Source organism: Labeo rohita, chromosome 10, assembly GCF_022985175.1.
Source record: "Labeo rohita strain BAU-BD-2019 chromosome 10, IGBB_LRoh.1.0, whole genome shotgun sequence".
NCBI lineage: Eukaryota > Metazoa > Chordata > Actinopteri > Cypriniformes > Cyprinidae > Labeo > Labeo rohita.
The window spans coordinates 11,957,492-11,977,501 of NC_066878.1; the positions used below are offsets into that span (position 1 = coordinate 11,957,492).

General features: G+C 34.9%; 5 protein-coding genes across 12 annotated transcripts in view; 1 reads left to right on the forward strand and 4 right to left on the reverse strand.

Moving 5' to 3' along the window:
- Positions 1 to 4,129, reverse strand: part of LOC127172345 (CD209 antigen-like protein C) — a 28,853-nt gene extending 24,724 nt beyond the window's left edge. For all 3 annotated transcript variants that reach the window (XM_051121614.1, XM_051121613.1, XM_051121615.1), the window contains exons 1-2: positions 3,786 to 4,129; positions 137 to 433 (exon numbers count right to left, since the gene is read on the reverse strand). In XM_051121614.1, the coding sequence (XP_050977571.1) occupies positions 137 to 433; positions 3,786 to 3,945 (457 nt within the window). In that variant the 5' untranslated portion in view covers positions 3,946 to 4,129. The remainder of the gene's footprint in view (positions 1 to 136; positions 434 to 3,785) is intronic.
- Positions 1 to 20,010, forward strand: part of cadm2a (cell adhesion molecule 2a) — a 572,131-nt gene that overhangs the window by 344,673 nt on the left and 207,448 nt on the right. The window lies entirely within an intron of this gene.
- LOC127172353 (C-type lectin domain family 4 member M-like) lies at positions 4,605 to 8,729 on the reverse strand. Its single transcript, XM_051121623.1, has 4 exons — positions 8,527 to 8,729; positions 5,826 to 5,953; positions 5,623 to 5,729; positions 4,605 to 5,511 (listed from the first exon to the last, which is right to left on the reverse strand). Exons 1-4 carry the CDS (start codon positions 8,684 to 8,686, stop codon positions 5,358 to 5,360), a joined length of 549 nt encoding a protein of 182 aa, XP_050977580.1. The 5' UTR covers positions 8,687 to 8,729; the 3' UTR covers positions 4,605 to 5,357.
- Positions 9,440 to 12,516, reverse strand: LOC127172355 (CD209 antigen-like protein 2). Its single transcript, XM_051121624.1, has 5 exons — positions 12,193 to 12,516; positions 11,182 to 11,385; positions 9,964 to 10,109; positions 9,788 to 9,894; positions 9,440 to 9,601 (listed from the first exon to the last, which is right to left on the reverse strand). Exons 1-5 carry the CDS (start codon positions 12,350 to 12,352, stop codon positions 9,472 to 9,474), a joined length of 747 nt encoding a protein of 248 aa, XP_050977581.1. The 5' UTR covers positions 12,353 to 12,516; the 3' UTR covers positions 9,440 to 9,471.
- LOC127172342 (C-type lectin domain family 4 member K-like) lies at positions 15,268 to 18,936 on the reverse strand. Its single transcript, XM_051121611.1, has 5 exons — positions 18,702 to 18,936; positions 17,900 to 18,559; positions 15,739 to 15,866; positions 15,526 to 15,632; positions 15,268 to 15,414 (listed from the first exon to the last, which is right to left on the reverse strand). The coding sequence occupies exons 1-5, from the start codon at positions 18,847 to 18,849 to the stop codon at positions 15,300 to 15,302; spliced, it is 1,158 nt and encodes a 385-aa protein (XP_050977568.1). The 5' UTR covers positions 18,850 to 18,936; the 3' UTR covers positions 15,268 to 15,299.

The following is a 20,010-nucleotide window of genomic DNA, read 5'->3' on the forward strand; positions in this document are numbered from 1 at the left end:
AAAAAAAATAAATAAAATAAAATAATAAAATAAAAAATAAAAAATAAAAACAGTTCAGTTATTAATTATTTATTCCCACTTGCACTGATATACTTAGGTTTTCTTGTTGTAGTATTTTGTTAAAGTTTAAGATTACCTATTTTTTGAAGACTCTCCACCAGGTAATTTCTCTCCTGGAAACACTGCTCTCTTTGTTTAGTCAGGTTGTCATTCTTGATTAATAATCCATCCTTTTCATTTGTCAGTAGCTCATCTCTCTCTTCTATAAGGTTGGTGATATTGGTTAGTGGCTGGTGTGTCTCTTCTGTGTAGTTTGTGCTGTTTGTATGGATGTGGACACACAGCACTATGACTGCAGTCAGCAGAAGAACACACAGCAGCACCAAACACACTACAGCTGCTCTGTAGTTTCGGATCCTCACTGAATCACTTCCTGAAGATGGCAGACATGAACAAAAAAGGTTTTTAACTTCTACAGAAAATACTGAATGTGTGTTTGGATTTGTACCTGTGTGTTGAAGTGTCTGTTGTCTCTTGTTGCATCTGCCCTTATCCTGAGTTCCGTTATTGATTATATTGGCATAAACAGGCTGAGACATTTCATAGGCTTGTCCAAAGTAATGTAGGCTGTGGATGCTGTCTGTATGTTTCTACTCTGTGGTTCTCTGCTTTTGAGACTCTAATTTTAGTAGGTGAGGCCAATGTAGGCCAAAGTATGCCAGAGTACAAGACCATGTGACATCCTGTTGGTTGTCCATACCATACCAATTAACATGCATAATAATTTGTATGTCTTGTGGTGATGTTAAATGTATGAGACTTCAGAGGAAAGTTTTTTTAGAAATTGATGTGAACAGTAGAAGATACTGATCTGAGGTCAGCGTGTGAAGTTTGTTCTGCATCTCTGGGTAAGTGCATTGATAAAGGGCAAACAATAGACTGTAGGTTTTAAACCTTTGTATCTTCAAGACAGATGAGACACCATTGGTCTTTCATACAGAACTCTATGAGCTTTCAGAGGCCCCAGCAATGCAACGTCTCACACATCTCTGCGCCAATAGTTCACTGACCAACTTCCTGATTATAACACACAAAGTGCTGAATGAGCTTTCGTTCTGGTGTTATTTCTCACACAGTTATGAGAAAAACATATATTGTAAAATATATATAGAAACACCACAAACCTGATGTTAGATGACTGAACATGTACAGACTGAAACATTTTGATCAAAGAAATGAATGATGTAATTACCTATGTGTTGAGGTGGTTGGTGTGTGTTTGTCTCTGTCCTGAAGTAATGATCTCCCACATGATCTGTACTCTCATAGATAACCACCGTCATCTCCGCTTTGTCTCTCTTCATTCCCTTAGTCTTGTAAATATCATTAGACATTTTGCTCTGTAACTATCTAACATTAAACCATGTAGTTCCTTGTTCTCATGTATATGTGTTTAAGTACTCAGTGGTTGTCGTCTTTTAACACTAGTGGGAAACAAAGTTGTGGTCAATGTGTAAAAACAAAAAAATGACATTGGACACTTAAAGAAGAAGGGTATCATTATGGGGTAGTTGTATACACACACTGCCAACACACATTTATATTCAAACAAAAATGCAAAAAGTGAACTTTGCATCTGATGACCCCTTTAAGCAATTCAGTAAGTCTTCAAAAATGTTGAAGCAATTTTCAAATAGGCGCTTTTTATTAGCAAGCTGCATATTTGAAGTATAAACATCTGCATTATAGCCTAAAAACCTTATTCCATGACACAACAGCAGCAGTATTTCAATAATTAGCGGTCATTTGAATTTTATCGATTCTGATTCTTAGAAATTCCTAGTTGCAAATGAAGTCAAACATTTAGATCATACATCAAACATCTTTATTCTGTCTTTTTACAGAGTATTCTGTTGCAGCTGAATAACATGAGCAAAAATATGCAGTCTACAGAACACTGAGGCCTACAAGTGGAACTTTTGCCTATGCTTTCTACTAAAGTACCACAGTAGAAACAACTAAGCAAACTAAATTTCAAACATTACATTGCTGAAGACAAGTAAACAGTCAGTAATAAAATAGGAACAAACAAATCTGTTAGCAATAGCATATAACTGAACAAATTTCAAGTATAGAAATTGAAATCAAAAGTTTATTTTTTTTTATATATATGTATTGACCATACATGGTCCATGCACGTGTTGCAGTATATTCAGAAATAACCAGTTGTTTCCAGTATATGGAAATATATTATTTAACCCTTAAAGACCTAGAACATTGTTGGGGCACTTGACACGCCTGCACTTTTCTTTGTTTTTTCAGACCTATTCTAGAAGTTGGCATCAAGTGCTGTATATCATTGTAAACAGGAGAACTAGAATTTTCATTTTGTCTCCTCTAAGAACAAATGAATTTCCAAAATGTTAAGAAATCGCAAGCATTAATTGGAGATTTTTTTTACTGTGTACTCAAACAGAAATTCCTGAAGTTTCAGGAAAAAAAAAAATTTCTTTAGAAAGTTGTATTTGGGTCTTTTACATTTCCAAATAAAATTTTGTTTACTTATAACCTTCCCCAAGCAAGTTATACCCATTTATTACAATAACGTTATAGGTGCTTTTCATTGAAAAACAGGTCTACGTACTTTACTGATAATATGGATGTGATCAAAAATGTTTAGGAAGTAAAGTAAATGGAAACAGTGTTACATAATAACAAAAAAAAAAAAAAAAGGTCTTATGCAAGATAATAATATACAGAGTGCAACATAAAAAAATTGTGCAAATGATCTTTATAATCTATGTAATAATAATTTACATAATATGTATGCCAAATGGATCAGTCCGCTGGCTGTATTCTGCATTTTACCAGGACAGCATATAACCATGTGAAAACATAAATTCCAGTGCTTTATATGATATGTACCGCTGTTTCATCCTTGTTTTTGGTTTTCTGTGCTTTTTCAGAGAGTGCTGTCATGCAAATGTTATTTTGAGTTTGTTTTCTGTGTTTGTTTTCTTTGCTTTTACTTTGAGTTTGTTCACATTTCCCATGAAACATGCTAATTGGTGGTTCAGAAGTCCAAAACCTATGTTTATTGGTTGAATAGATGACAGTTTGATCCAATCTAGGCACGGGGGTGGGACTAAACATCAACAGTCGTTCCTGTTTAGCTCAGAGGAATGAAATGCATTGGTTTCTTGACGAATCAATGCGATTAAAATGTGATGACGTAATCACGTTTACTACAGAGCCTCTGAATATCCAAATGAGACAAAGGTGATACGGAAAAGAAGCGGGGAATTTCACTTTTTAAAGCATTCAGATTGGTTTAGCAGTTCAAAAGTTATTAAATATTTAAAAAACAATAGTTATTTTCAGCCGCTGGCGGCTGTCTCTGTCTTTGAGAGTTAATATATTGCATTATATTTTCCAAGTATATTCCCATTTATATTTGCTTCGTAAGGGGCGCTTCAGATGCATTTATGTTTGTCAGTGTACAGTTCAGTTAAATATCTATAATAGTACCAGAAGAACACAAAGCAGCCCTAAATGCTTGTGATCTTCACTTTATTACTTCCTGACCACCATAGACGTGATGTTAGAAGGCTGAACCTGTGCAAACTGTTCTGAACATACAAAGGTTTACATCCTACAGTCCACTGTTAGCCCTTTATCAATTAATTGATCCATAGATGCAGAAAAGACTTTACACGCTGACCTCAGATCAGTTTCGTGAACATTTGCAAACTGGGACATTTAATCAAAGAAATGAATGTGATTACCTGTTTGCTGTAGTGGTTTGTGTGTGTTTGTCTCTGTCCTGAAGTCCTGATCTCTCAAATGATCTGCGCTCTCATAGATCTCCACTGTCATATCCAGTTTCTCTTTCTTCATTGCCTCAGTCTCTATCCCAATGGCGTCATCATAAATATCATCAGACATGTTGCTCTTTAACTATCAAACATTAAACCATTTAGTTCCTTATTCCTATGTAGATGTGTTTAAGTAGTCAGCGCTTCTCTTCTTTTAACACCAGTGGGAAACACAGTTGTGGTCAATGTGTGAAAACAAATGTGACATCAGACACTTAAGTTCAAACCAGCTATAAGCGAATCTAGAAAGCGAATCTAGAGGGGTTTTTTTGTTTTGTAATTAACATCATATAATATTAAAGGTTGTTTATAGAATTGATAGAAATACTGAACATTTTGAAAGATGTTCAATAACATTCCTCTAAAGGTCAATACAGTGACCAATTTCTTCTTATTTCCTGAAAAATGTTTAGAAAAAAAAAAACAGCACCTTCAGACACACTGTAGCTTCCTGAAGTCACTTCCTGAACACATCCGACTTGAAGTTTAGTGTGGCTCTCACCATTATTACAGGCCGCAAACCATGTGACAGGTACAGAACTACCAGACACATTTTTACCCCCTCCCCCATTATTGAGTGCACTCATTCAATCCCATAATGCACAGCAATGACTGTGTACAACCGATGTACATTCAGTGACTAGCTGCTAGAGAAACCCATGGGAGTCACGCCAGAAGAGACTGAATGAATGAGCTTTATTGAAAGAATAATTTGAATGAATGATTTGATGATTCACTCTTAAAGACAGTATTCAGTGTATTATGTTATTTTAAAATGCTCTTCTCCCAGATCCAATTAAAAGTATCAGCCCACCTTGATGACATAAACACAGCACTTCATTACCCAGCCTACTATTAGGCTCGGCACTGCTCCAGAATTTGAAACTTTTTGTCTTTAGGACAGATGTGACAGAGGAGACACTGGTGGAGTACCTTACTGAACTCTCACACTGCCAATAATTCATGACCAACTTCCTGATTATGACACACATGGTGGTAAATGAGCTTTCATGCTGTTATTCTTCCTTATACTAGATCAGCATTGACAGAGCAAATGTAAGAGGAGAAATCAGGTTAGAGAATCTCTAGAAAACAAACATTTGGTTGTCTTAAAAGTCTTATGGTAGCATGAAAGGAACACAACAAACTCAGTGTAGCTGCCTTAAAGCTTGTGTTTTTTTGTGCATTGAAGTTTTTCAGCATTTATGAATTTGCCCCATTTAACTTGTTTTTTTTTTTTTTTTTTTGGAGGTACAAGTGCAAATTACAGTATAATGCCACTAAACCTAGAATATTACTTTCGACCCTCTGTTTATGCCCGCCGTAAAATGATCCTGTCCAGTTTTGTCCTAATAACAGGGGGGTTAGAAATCGTGTTCAGAGCCTCTCTCACTTGTTGGGCCATTAATGTGTCATTAATGATCCTTGTTTGCTTGTGTATTTACAGTGAGTTGCTTTTTTCTGGGGCTGATATTCCTAGGGTCATATACTCTTCTCACAGATCCATTGATAATCACCATTGCAATTAACATCAATCCACCCTATTAATTCAGGGTGTCTTGTTAAACAAGTCACAGCACAATTCTCATCTCGTTTTCCATTTGGCTCTGATATTTGTCCATTGGTCGCCCAGAACCTGCAACAACAGATCAGCATTAGATGTTCAGCTCTGCTTTCTGTGTGATATGATACTGACTGTGAGAATCAATTATTGCATAATTATCAGTTGAATTCAGTGATTTCTCACCCAGAGGTCAGTGTGCTGCCATCAACCCATTTCCATGTGCCCTCTTCAACAGTGTCAGTCACACCAATCCAGAATTCTCTTTTATCAGTAATGTTCATAACAAAATCCTAAGCACAATTATATCATAAACTAACAATATACACATTACATCATACTGTGACTTAGCAGCTAAACACCACAAACACACAGTATCTGTCACTCACTAGTTCCTTTGTGTCATTTATGATGATCAGATCTGCTCTTCTCTGTAAACAGTCTTGTCTGCTCTCGTTCCAGTTCTTCTTTCCAGTGGACAAGTAGTAAAAACTAGATTTGTAGTAAATACATTTTTCTGTAAATGATAAATTTCATTATTAACACTTTATTCCTATTTAATCTCAACCTGAGGTCTTTTCAGGTTCAAATATTTGTAACTGACTCAAGTAACTTCTTAGCCCAACCTGATGTGCATACATTTTTTATTTTTAAAAAAGAAAAACCTGACAGACATTGCAGCTCCAATATACTGTTCTCGCTTTGTGTTCCTCATGTACTTATGCATGTCTTGTCTTATAATACTTTCTGAGTTTCAAAACTTAATTCTAACAACATAGACAGTGTCTTTTTCTTTTCTGCCTATTTACTGTTTTATTTATGCAATTTGTTTGATTGTTTTAGTAACAGACAACATGGGACATCCTGCTAATGCTGAATGTTGTTCCGATTTTGGTCTGTGTACACTGATGGCTCAGCGATTTGTTGTGGTGATCTTTGTATGGATGTGGACACACAGCACTATGACTGCAGTCAGCAGAAGAACACACAGCAGCACCAAACACACTACAGCTGCTCTGTAGTTTCTGATTCTCTCTGAATCTTTTCCTGATGATGACAAACATGGTGTTATTCTCTTTCTTTATCCACCAAACACAGCACACATCAGTTGAAAGAATGAAAACAAAGTGAATTATTAATCTCAGTATCTGAGGATTTTCCTTGCATTGAATCTTTTCAAATTTTACCTCTTATAACGTCATTTTCGTAGACATTATCACTGTTTTCCCTATGTTCTTGGTACATTTTCCAAGTTTTTTCTATATTTTCTTTTTCACTTTCAGGCTGTCTCAGCATCGTCAAGATGTGGATAAACTAACACTAACTCTAGTTTCTCTTCTGGAGTGGACTGTGTTGTGTTCCTCATCTGTGTTTGTGCAGCCAGCCTCTTTGCAGTGCAATATTTGGCAGAATGGGTAAAAATGACGGTTATTTCCGTCAGCTAAGGCACGTAAGTTCTATCATTCTGCCTGCTTCAAATCAGACACAGAGATGAAATAGTGTGGTACATTTATTTGAATAGATTATAGCATTTATTTCAATTAATTTTCGATAGAGAGAGAGAAAGAGAGAGAGAGAAAGAGAGAGAGAGAGAGAGATGACAGTTGTGTGTGTGTTTACCTGCCTACCACCAAATTGCTTAGGAATATAATGTAGCGATCTAGGCTATTTTATTAATAAAAATCGTGGGGAAACGTTGACAAGAAGTTTATGTGTGCACACAAGGCAGTCTACCTCCGAGCGTGAGTTACATGTATTTAGGTTGAATTTTTAAAGGAAATTTTGTCAGTAACGTTTGAGCAAATTATGTTTAATCCAAGTGTTTTAAAGAGAAATGACCACTTTACATTTATTTAACATTTAATTTAGACAAAGAGTATTCAAATACAGTGAATTAAAGCTCTTAAACTACTCTTGCTTGATGCACAAGAACAAATCTTATTGGTTGTTGCAGAATCTGACTATTGTTCATATTTTAAATTAAATTACAAAAGAGTTTTTGTGATTAGCTTTTTGAAGGGGTCATCGGATGCCCATTTTCCACAAGTTGATATGATTCTTTAGGGTCTAAATGAAAAGTCTCTAATATACTTTGATTAAAAATTCTCAATGGTTTTGTAAAACAACACCCTTTTTACCTTGTCAAAATGAGCTCAGCAAAAATCATCTCATTCTAAGGAGTTGTTCCTTTAAATGAAAATGAGCTCTGCTCACCCCGCCCCTCTCTTCTCTATGTGGAATGACGATCTTGTTTACTTTAGCCGCATTTAGCCGCATTTAGCCACATTTAGCCGCGTTTAGCCGCGTTTAGCTGCTAAACTTCCTAACTACCACGTTATAAGGAAAGGCGATCGCAAGGATTCATTAAAAAAACGCGTATACACACTTCTGCTGTAAGTGAAGCTGGATCATGAATGATTCGCGCGAACATAGACGGATATATGTAGATCGGGAGGCACACACATACACTGCCAACACACATTAATGTTCAAACAACATGAAAAAGTGAATTTAGCATGCGATGATGCCTTTAAGTTTCTGTCCTCTTCAATCATCTTCAGTTTCAGTGTCATCAAGATGTGGATAAACTAACACTAGTTGCTAGAGTGGAGTGTGTTGTGTTTCTAATCTGTGTTTGCGTGGCATTTGTAAAATGCGTGGCATTTGTAAAAATGCTTCATGTTATTATGCCTGAACGAACTTCAACTCATCGCAGAATGTTTATATTGTGGCTTTACCAGACACTTGTATGCATAGTTTTAGGAACTCACTTTTAAGGAACTAGCCTCTTTATACGTGACAGACATTATACAAACGTCAACGTTTACAAACGTTCGCTCTGAGTGTTTTAATTCATGAGAAGGATGACTTAGGTTAATTACTCAGCTTAGTTAATAGGTTAGTTATTATCTGTAACTTTAGCTTAAAATCCTACAGTAGCATCAGGAGAACACACAGCTGCTTCAAACACACTGTAGCTTCTGATCTTCACATAAAATTATCACTTTCTGGACGCCACAGACATGATATTTAATGGCTGAACGTGCAAACTGTGATTTTTTTTTATATCAAAGACATGAATGTGATTACCTTTGTGCTGAGGTGGCTGCTCTGTGTTTGTCTCTGTCCTGAAGTCATAAACTCTCACACATTCTGCATTCTCATAGATAACCATCGTCATCTCTGCTCTGTTTATCTTCATTCTCTCAGACTCAGTCCTGATCACTTTGTCATAAATTTCATCAGACATTTCTGCTCTTTAACTGTCAGACATCAAACAATCTAGTTCCTTGTTCTTGTGTAACCAGCACTCTTCTCCTTTTTAAAGCTAGTAACAAAAACCTTAAGAAAAAAAAAAAAAGGCATATGATCTTCTTTGCACGTTCACTTTGTAAACACTGGGTCAATACTTCTGCCATGATGTAGGACAATTCTGAAGTTGAAGGAGAAAATTAGATGGGAGTTTATACCCTAACTGTCTTGAACCGGCATACACAGAGTTCACGCAGAGCTAGAAAAGATGATTAGACAAGATTTTTTTTTTTTTTTTTTTTTTAGAAAATAACTTATGGTTTCGCTAGATAAGACCCTTCTTCCTCGGCTGGGATTGTTTAGAGCCCTTTGAAGCTGCATTTAAACTGCATTTTGGAAGTTCAAACTCAGGGCCTTATAGAAGTCCACTATATGTAGAGAAAGTGTTTTCCTCAAAAAAAGATTTTCTTTACGACTGAAGAAAGAAAAACATGAACATCTTGGATAACAAGGGAGTGAGTAAATTATCTGTACATTTTTGTTCTGGAAGTTAACTTCCCCTTTAATAAGGACAATTTGAGAAATATTACAAACAAGAAGTTGTACTGACATTTTCCCATTTGTTTTAATATCATAAATTTTTTCTATGAATATTATTGAAACAAACATCAAATATCTATTAAAATAATAATGACAAGTTTCGTCTTACAGTTTTGCACATTACAGCAAATCTATTTGGTTACTGCATTCCTTTGGATGTACAGGTTTGATGTAACAGCTTTGTTAAACCTCTAAATTCATCTCACAAATCCATACAAAGGTAAAATTACATGGATAATCAGCCCAGTGAAAGTAAGATACAGCACAATCCTCATTTCCAGTTTTGTTATTGGGCTCCACAGGATTCCAGAACCTACAACAGATCATTACAACAGCCCATGTTTATAAGTCATATAATGTAAGTGTCTTAATTTACGTTGGAGGATAACGCATGAAACTGTTTTTGATATTGTTTGTGAAGAAGTTATGTTTTACATTATCTATAAATTTACATTATCTACACAACTGTATGACTGAGAATTGAGACCATGCTGCTCACCCAGTGGTCAGTGTGCTGCCATCAACCCACTTCCAGACCCCCTCTGTATCACTGTCAGTCAGGCCAATCCACACAATGTTTCCACTAGTGACCATTGTAATATATTCCTGGAATAAAATATGAAAAATTTTAGACAATAAGCAGTTTACAGAACTGATTCAAACACTTTTACTCACTTGTTCCTCTTTGTCATTTACGATGATTAAATCTGCTCCTCTCTGCAAACAGTCTTGTCTGCTGTCAGCCCAGTTCTTCCACTCAGAGGAAATGTAGTAGGAACTGCGCTTGTATGTTATCCATTTAGGGTTGTAAGAGCACTGATCTGTTAAATGAATAGTTCACCCAAAAAATGAAAATTTGTGTGGATTACTTTTGGATTAATGTGATTTTTATCAGTTGTTCAGCACCAATTCAATGCAGATGATCTATTGGTGAACAAGTAATACTAAGTTTCTCAAAATTTTACATGTTGGGTGAACATTTCTGGTTGTCAGATCTTAGTGGAACCATGAAGACCTCTTTCTGCCCTCAAACACCTGTAACTTCTAGCTAGTTCACTAATATATAGTGCTTTACAAAAGTTTGGGAACCCCTTGCAGAATATGTGACGTGAATAATTTTAACAAAACACAAGAGATCATACAAAATGCATGTTATTTTTTTTTTTTTATTTAGTACTCTCCTGTGTAAGATATTTTACATAACAAATGTTTACATATAGTCCACAATACCCCCTTTAAAAGTTTGGAAACCCTTGTTTCTTAATACTGTTTGTGGTTACCTGGATGATCTACGACTGTTTTTTTGTTTTGTTTTGTGATGGTTGTTCATGAGTCCCTTATTTGTTTTGAACAGTTAAACTGAGCACTGTTCTTCAGAAAACTCCTCCAGGTCCTGCAGATTCTTCAGTGTTCCAGTATCTTTTGCATATTTGAACCCTTTCCAGCAGTGATAGTATGATTTTGAAATCCATCTTTTCACACTGAGGACAATTGAGGTACTCAAACACAACTATTAAAAAAGGTTCAAACATTCACTGATGCTCCAGAAGGAAACACAATGCATTAAGAGCTGGGGGGTGAACACTTTTGAACAGGATGAAGATGTCCAAATTTTTCTTATTTTGTCAAATATATATATATATAATTTTTTTTTTTTTTTTTTCCATTTAGCACTGCCTTTCGGAAGCATCAGAAGATACTTGCATGTTTCCCGGAAGACAAATTAAGTACAACCAAACAAAAAAAAATAACATATTTTATGATCTCTTATTAAAGTTATTCACATTTTCACAGATTCTGCAAGGGGCTCCCAAACTTTTGCATGCCACTGTGTAGTGTACACAAAAACATATTAAGACCACAACAAAAACTACATAGAATGAAAAAACTTACCTTTGCCAACAGCTGGAAGCTGGTCTCTGTCATTCGACAGATTTCCTTTTTTTATTATTAACTCATCTCTCACTTGTGTGTAGTTTATTTTGTTTGTATGAATGTGGACACACAGCACTATGAGTGCAGTCAGCAGAAGAACACACAGCAGCACTAAACACACTACAGCTGATCTGTAGTTTCTGATCCTCACCGAATCACTTCCTGAAGATGACAAATATGAAGATAAATGTTTCTTAATTTTTACAGATAGTGACTCCTACATTTTTGTTTCCATAGTGTCAGTTATATAAATGGCGGAAACTGTCTGTGTGTTTCTCTACTCTGTAGTTCTCTGCTTTTGACCAATTTTAGAAGGTGAGGCCAAAGTGGGGCAAAAGCTGTCACCATGGTTAGCATGTGACATCCTGTCTCTTAATACCAATTAATTACATAAAACTCTTGCTGATTTAATGAATTGCATAATTACTTAACTCTTGCTATTGTGGTGACCATGTGACCCTAAAATTTAAATTACAAAAAAAAAAAAAAAAAAAAAAAGTGTCATAAAAAAGTATTGAAGTCTTAAGTCATAGAATAGTGTGAGGAGCGTTTGTATTTTTAGGGATTCAGTTCATGATACTGATCTGAATGATTTTTTCACAAACTGAACTGATCTGAGTTCAACGCACTGGAGAAGATTAACAGTAAATTTTGGTTTGTTTGTTTTTTGTTTTTTTCACAAAAAGCTATCGTATGACCACAGAGGACTTGAAATGAACCTCTGAGTCAGATGCTTATATTTTATGATACCTTTAAATTGTTTTTTTTTTTTTTTTTTTTTTTTCCTTTTTCAAGCTTGCAATCTCATTTCTCTTGTTTTGAAATCTTCGTAGCATTATTATTCGTGTGCCACAGAAGCTGGTAAAGTTAAGGCTGAAAACACTGATTTTGGTTTGTGGTATCTCTGTTTCTCAGCCAACACAAAGATAGAGTAGCATCCTTTCATATCAAAGAAATAAATGTGATTACCTGTATGCTGACGTGGTTGGTGTGTGTTTGTCCCTGTCCTGAAGTCATAAACTCTCTCACAGTCTGCATTCTCATAGATAACCACCGTCATCTCTGCTCTGTGTGTCTTCATTCTCTCAGACTCAGTCCTGATCACATCGTCATAAGTATCTTCAGACATTTCTGCTCTTTAACAATTAGACATGAACAATTTAGTTCTTTGATACTATGTAGATGTGTGGAAGTAACCAGCACTCTTCTTCTCTTTAAAGCTAGTGGCAGACAAACTTGTGGTCAGTGTGTGAAGACTAAAACAGGATGTCAGATCCTTGAAGTCAGCATGAGATGGACATGTGATGTATATTACCTGCAGCTTCCTGAAGTCACTTCCTGAAGACATCAGACATGATGTTCAGTATGTCTCTCACCATTAGTACTGAACAAGATGCAGACACAGCAGCTCAATAATCAAAATAATATTGAGGAACTTGTATTTTAGTCTATTTTTTCTCCACCAATTAAAATAGTTCTAAGCAAAGCCAAAGCAGAATAAACAGTTCCGCTTCTCAGAGCAATACACAGCAGTGGCGTTTCATTCCTCAGTGAGTTTTTGAAGGAGTTGATTGACTGATTCAATGACTGTGTCGCCCACTATAGTTTGAGGGGACAGCCATTTGTAGTGGTGTCCAAAATGATAAATGGACATTATCGAGTGCGCTCATTCAATCCCATAATGCACCGCAATAGCAAATGTATGTACACTCAACAGCAAGCCGCTAGAGAAACCAATGAGAATCGCTCCAAATGAATTCTCGCGTCTTGCCAGCAAGATGACATCTGCAGCCCTTCTGCTGCACTCAGTGTCTAAATTCATTCAATCGCTTTCATTCATTATTTCAAGTGGTCTATATTAGTGAAATAAAGTAGGGAATAGAGAATGAGGGTATAGGGGCAATTTCAAACACAACCAATGTCTTGTAAAAAAAAGTCCCTTGTTCTTAACTAAATCAGCGTTATTGAATAAATCCTTTGAATGAATGGTTTGATAGCTCAGTCTTAGACAATATTTAATGTATAGACTATTCAGTGAGGCAGTCTTCACTGCACAGTCAGTTTATTATTTCCATCATGTTTTCACTATTAGTTATGATGAAAAGCTTTGTGAAAGTATGTATCATATGCTCAACAGTTTGTTATAGGCTACTCATCACTGCAACCTTTCATACAACAGGAGTAAATCTAAATATAATGTTATAAACAGCTGTAATAGTAAAAACGTAAAAGTTTTTGAGAGAGCTCCACATGTAATATGTATTTCATATACAAAAATGTTAGCCAATCATAGCAACGGAGACAGCAATAGTGTGGGTAGAGGACTTCTTTCCAAAAGCAATGGTTTCAATTTGAGGAGGAAAAACATAAAAAATATGGAATTGTTTATTATAAACATGCAGTTTTTTATGTCTGAAGATTTAATTGATGGACTGGAATTGTGTGGATTACATGTGGATTATTGTGATGTTTTACCTTGTTACTGTCGATATATTATCTTTGAGTCACTGATTATATTAATTGTAATAGAATGATACTTGTCAATGTTTTGGTGATTCCCTAGTTATTTTTTGTTATTGACATTTTAATCAGGCTGCTTGTCTGGCCAGACAAGTGAAATTCTCTTTTGCTTGCCTCTTATCACGACGAGCATTAATGTCATGTCCTGATAAGTGTACGTGTATGGTAAGATGCACTACTAGGTTATAGGTTGTCACAGTGTTTCCTGTTATGACAGGCTTCTGAGGTGATTAACCCCTTACTCAATGCATGTAAAGTAAAACCATAGGTGACTATACAGTATAGGGAGTGAACAGTTCAATTGAAACAACAGAAGTGTTGTTGAAAACGAAATGTCAATATAGAACACAAATTAGGAAGGGAAGAGTTAAAATGTTCGGAAGTTTAATGATTACACCAGGAACCTGTTACTATTTAATTAATCAAAATGCTATCTAAAGGTTAAAAGGTGAGTTATTAAAATGTGAGTTGAGGCGTAACTACATTACATGGAAAATAACTGTCTCTGAAGATGTAAGAAAGACAAACTACATAATATTCATGTCAATTTTTTAAAAATAAATTAGTAAACATTGTAGCTTAAACTCATGAGTACACACTTTTATTGCTGATTCATTTCGGTTTTGATGCAATTGTTTGGTATGTCATATTTGACTGGGGTCATAGGACCGGTTAAGCCGACACAAAATAGGTCCCTGAAGGGAGGGACGTCCAAGCTATAAAACCTGGTGAGGGTTAGACAGCAAGGACCAGCCGGCTGTCGCAGAGATGTTGCCAATATACATTCCACTGGACTGTGCACAAGAGGAGGCCATACCCCTGGTAGAGTGGGACTCACTCTGAGTGTGGGGTAATGTGAAGTAATCAGCAATCAGAAAAGATTTATTCATGCTTTTTTAAAATGTATTCATTTATTTATTTTTTATTTGCCACGTTGGAGTCATGGTTTATGGACCCTTGAATTAGTCTTGGCCACCACTGTCCCTGAAAATCAACCAATAATGTTGGCATTGCTAATGCCATGCCTTACTGTTTGAGCTGCAGGAAGGCTTTTAGGGTTGAAGAAAACTCCGTAAACTTAACAGAAAAGTGTTTCTTTTCTTTTTTTCTTTTCTTTTCTTTTCTTTTCTTTTCTTTTCTTTTCTTTTCTTTTCTTTTCTTTTCTTTTCTTACAGTGAACAGCAGAATTTATTTATTCTATGTTTGTTTGTTTAAAAAGCTTTGGTATAAGAAAAAAATAAGACAGTTCTGCTTCTTTCATAGTTCAGACAACTTTTTTTTTTTTAATTTAATTTTATTTTTTATTTTTATATAAAAAATCAGGAAACATTCAAAACAGAGTTTTAAAGGTTGTTGCAGAATAAAAATGAGTTTCTCAAACAATACTGAAACAATTTTCTCTACAAAAGACTTAATGTTTAACAGGTCAATATGTGTTCGTAAAGTATTTATTGAAGTGTATTTACATTTAATCCGTTTTCGTACATTTTGCGTTTTTGGTAATATTAAAAAATTGTGTATGTTGCTCCTAGGACAGTACAGCGTGGAAAATCCATTTAAGTCTCACAGATCCATTTAAGAGCACTGTTACATGAATAAGCATGCCACCATGAGATATAACTTACAGCACAGTCTTCATAGTAACTATAGGGCTTTCCATACCCCCAGAACCTGCATCAACAGATGAGCATTAGATGTTCAGTATTGCTTTCTGTGTAATATGATACTGACTGTGATAATCATTTATTACATAATCATCAGTTCAATTCAGTAATTTCTCACCCAGAGGTCAGTGTGCTGTTATCAACCCATTTCCATCTGCCCTCCAAATTACTGTTAGTCAGACCAATCCAGACATCCACATAACCAGAAATGTTCCTAACAAATTCCTTAGAAGATTAAACAATAACACATTTCTATTATAAACTGACAATATACACATTTCATCACTCATCCAGCTAAACAACACACACACACAAAGTATATTTCACTCACTTGTTCCTCTAGGTTGTTTATTATGATCAGATCTGCTCCTCTCTCTGTACAGTATCTTCTGTTGTCATACCAGTTCTTTGTCTCATTGGATATGTAGTAGTAACTGCATTGATGGTAAATCCAACCATCTGTGTAAACAACCAACTGTTATATATTGCATTATTTATTGCAGTCTTCTCCAAACTAAGCAAGTTATGCTAAGTACAAAGTTATTAAGTTAAACTGTGGCATGGAGTGTAAGAAGAGGGGACTTAGCTTAAAGGCAGGGAATATTATCCATTTATGGTTTTAATAAATATAACCATATACACTGAATATGCTATTGTTGTGAACTGTTAGACAAAACACTGAGGTCCAAATATGTGTGTAACTATTTAAAAATTCTTAAATTTAATGAAATTCTTATTTATTTATTTAGCTCCTTACAATTAGTGTAATTTACAATTCATGTAAACATCATCTAATATAATTTATAAAATAGTGTAAATATTAGAGCTGTCAGTCAAGTCAAATCTTTAATCTAATTAACTAGATGATGTGTTGATTAATCTAATTAATTGAATATTAATCGCAAAATAAATCTGACTGTGAAGATACCCACAAAAGATTATTTAAAGTAGGGCTGTCAACGATTAATCGCGATTAATCACATACAAAATAAAAGTTTAAGTTTGCCTAATATATGTGTGTGTACTGTGTGCAATTATTATGTACATATAAATACACACAAATTAATGTGTATATATATGAGGAATATGTTACTAATATACAAAATAATTGTATTTATATATAATATAAATTATATAAAAATTATAATAAATATATATGCTTGAAAATATTTCTTAAATATATACATTAATGTGTTTGTATTTATATATACATAGTAGTCATACACAGTACACACACATATATTAGGCAAACTCAAACTGATTTTGTATGCGATTAATCGCGATTAATCATTGGCAGCCCTAATTTAAAGTTATTTTTGTGTTAAATGAGAAAGTAGACATTACAATATTTTATTTGATTCAGCATAAAATTTATTACACATAAACATTTAGACTGCAGTGGCCTAACGTGAACTATGGAACATAAAAGAAGATCATTTGAAAAACATCTCAGTATTTTTTGTTCATATAATGAAAGTCATTGGTAACCAAAACAGCTTTGTTACCAACAGTCTTCAAGATACATTATTTTATGTTCCACAAAAGAAAGGTTTGAAACGACATGAGGGTGAGTAAATGATGACAGAATTTGGGTGAACTATCCCTTTAATGTTATTATTTGTTATTATTATTAATATTATTATTATATTTTCCTGATGAAATGGTACTCTAAATAAGAAACTAATCTGCCAGCAGGTGGCAGTAAATGTTTCAATGAATCATTCACTCGATTTGTTCAAAACATGGATTAATTCAAAAACTAAACACTGTGGTGTTGCACCTTCGGAGACGTGCAGCAATTCTGCTATGGCTTCAAAGGTAATATGTTCTCAGCAAAATTAAGCAAAAACAAATTTTATAATGTTTTAAATATAACACTATATCAACTTCTTATTTACTGAACTGTTGTATGAAATCACATTTAGGCTTGTGATAGATCAGGACAAAATCAGCACTCACAGCTTTTGCTGCCCATTATACAATATATATATATATATATATATATATATATATATATATATATATATATATATATATGACAAAACACATACATTGATTTGCACCAGTATCTTGAATTTTAGGGCATATCTGCATTTATGGAGTTGTTGCCCTGCATCATATTTGTCAGCAGTCAACTGTAAGTGGTGTACAGGTTTGGGGATGGGACCAGCATGTTAACTGCGTTAAAATATTTTAATCACATTATTTTTATCGTAACTAATTAGTTAACACATTAAACTGACAGCCCTAGTGAATATATTTATATGGTGTTATGTGACCCAAAAAAAGACATTTGTACATTCTTTACATTTTACACTTTAAATTGGTTTAAGTTAGGGTTAAGTTAAGTTTGGTTAAGTTATCTTTTGAAGCTTTTCATATGGTCCATACGATGTGCACTAGAATTACTCTTGATGTGCAAATATCTATAAATACTAACCAGATGTTCTGTGGCATGTTCCTGTTATAACCCAAATACCAAAGAAACTCACCCACTTTACCAAGACGCCTTTGAAGATCATTGTTCTCCTGTTTTAGCTGGTTTCTTTCATTGGTCAGGTTTGTGCTCTTGAGTATTAGCTGGTCTCTCTCACTGGTCAGGTTTGTGTTCTTGGGTAATAGCTGGTTTCTCTCATTGGTCAGGTTTGTGCTCCTGAGTATTAACTGGTCTCTGTCATTGGTCAGGTTTGTGCTCTTGAGTATTAGCTGGTCTCTCTGATTGGTCAGGTTTGTGTTTTTAAGTATTAGCTGGTCTCTCTCACTGGTCAGGTTTGTGTTCTTGAGTAATAGCTGCTCTCTCTCATTGGTCAGGTTTGTGTTTTTAAGTAATAGCTGGTCTCTTTCATTGGTCAGGTTTGTGCTCTTGAGTATTAGCTGGTCTCTCTCATTGGTCAGGTTTGTGTTTTTAAGTATTAGCTGGTCTCTCTCACTGGTCAGGTTTGTGTTCTTGAGTATTAGCTGGTCTCTCTCATTGGTCAAGTTTGTGTTTTTGAGTATTAGCTGGTTTCTCACATTGGTCAGGTTTTCATTCTTGGATATCTCTTGAGTGAAGGTGAAACACAGCACTATGACTGCAGTCAGCAGAAGAACGCACAGCAGCACCAAACACACTACAGCTGCTCTGTAGTTTCTGATCTTCACACAATCGCTTACTGAACAACACAGACATGATGTTAGTCCTTTTACCAGCATTTAATACAGCACAGGTACATAACTGTTTTCACTCTCTTTAAATGTTTATTTCTGTGCTATTGTGTTTTTATGAGGAAATGTATGAATTAATAAATTCTGTACCTGTTTGTTGAGGTGGCTGGATTCTTGTTGTATTCAAGTCTTCTATCTCCATTGTGATTTCACCTCTTATAGCATCAGCATTTTCATAGATATTATCAGTCCTCATTTGTCCCGCTTTGTCCATTTTCTGAGTTGTTCTTTTATGCATTTTCAGAGAGGTCCAGTGAAGACAGGAGTGTTCTAAAATATTATCTAATTGTAGGCTTATATTTTGTTTTAGATGCCAAGTAACAAATAAACATAACTATCATTCTATTCCTGATGTGTGGAAATGTTTCAAGTATTTATGTGTACAGAAGGGGTTTGTTCTCTCAGAAGTTTAATGATTATACCAGGAACCTGCTGCTATCTGATTCATTAAAATGCTATCAGGGGGTTAAAAGGTGAGTTATTAAAAGGTCATGGAAGACATACTCTCTCTGAAGATGTAAGGGTGAAAAAGTAACTAAAACTACATGAAATTCATGTCAGTTTATTTTAAATAAATTAGTAAACATTTTAACTTGAAGTTTGAACTCATGAATGCACACTTTTATTGCCGATTCATTTCAGTTATGATGCAGTTTTTTGGTATGTCATATATGACTGGGGTCATAGGCCAGTTTAGCAGACAAAAAATCTGTTCCTAAAGAGAAGGGATGTCCAAGCTATAAAACCTGGTGATGAGTAGACAGCAAGGACCAGCTGGCTATCACAGAGATGTTGCCAATAGAAACTCCACTGGACCATGCACAAGAGGAGACCATACCCCTGGTAGAGTGGGCTCTTACTCTAATGTATAGATAATGTGGGGTAATGCAAAGTAAACAGCAATCAAAGGATTTGTTCATGCTTTTTATGCCAGGTTGGAGTCATGGTCTATGGATCCCCTGAATTAGCCTTGGCAACTCCCTGGTCACCCCATGTATAAAACTCAAGCTCCGCCACTGTCCCTGGAATTCAAACCCATAACGCTGGCATTGCTAACAACATGCTTTAATACTTGAGCTAAAGGCTTTTAGGGTTGGCGAAAATTTCCGTAAACTTAACAGATTTTTTTTTTTTCCTTTTCTTACAGTGAACAGCAGAATTTCTTGTTAAAAAAAGTTTTATTTATTTACTTATTCATTCATTCATTCATTCCTTTGTTTTAAAAGCCTTGTTCTATGTTTAAAAAGACAGTTCTACTTCTTTCATAGTTCTAAAAACTTTAATTATTAAAAATCAGAAGATATTCAAAACAAAGAGATTTGATATATTAAAGATTGCTGCAGAATAACAAAGTGTTTCCCAAACAATACTAAACCTGTTTTTTTTAACAGAATACTTG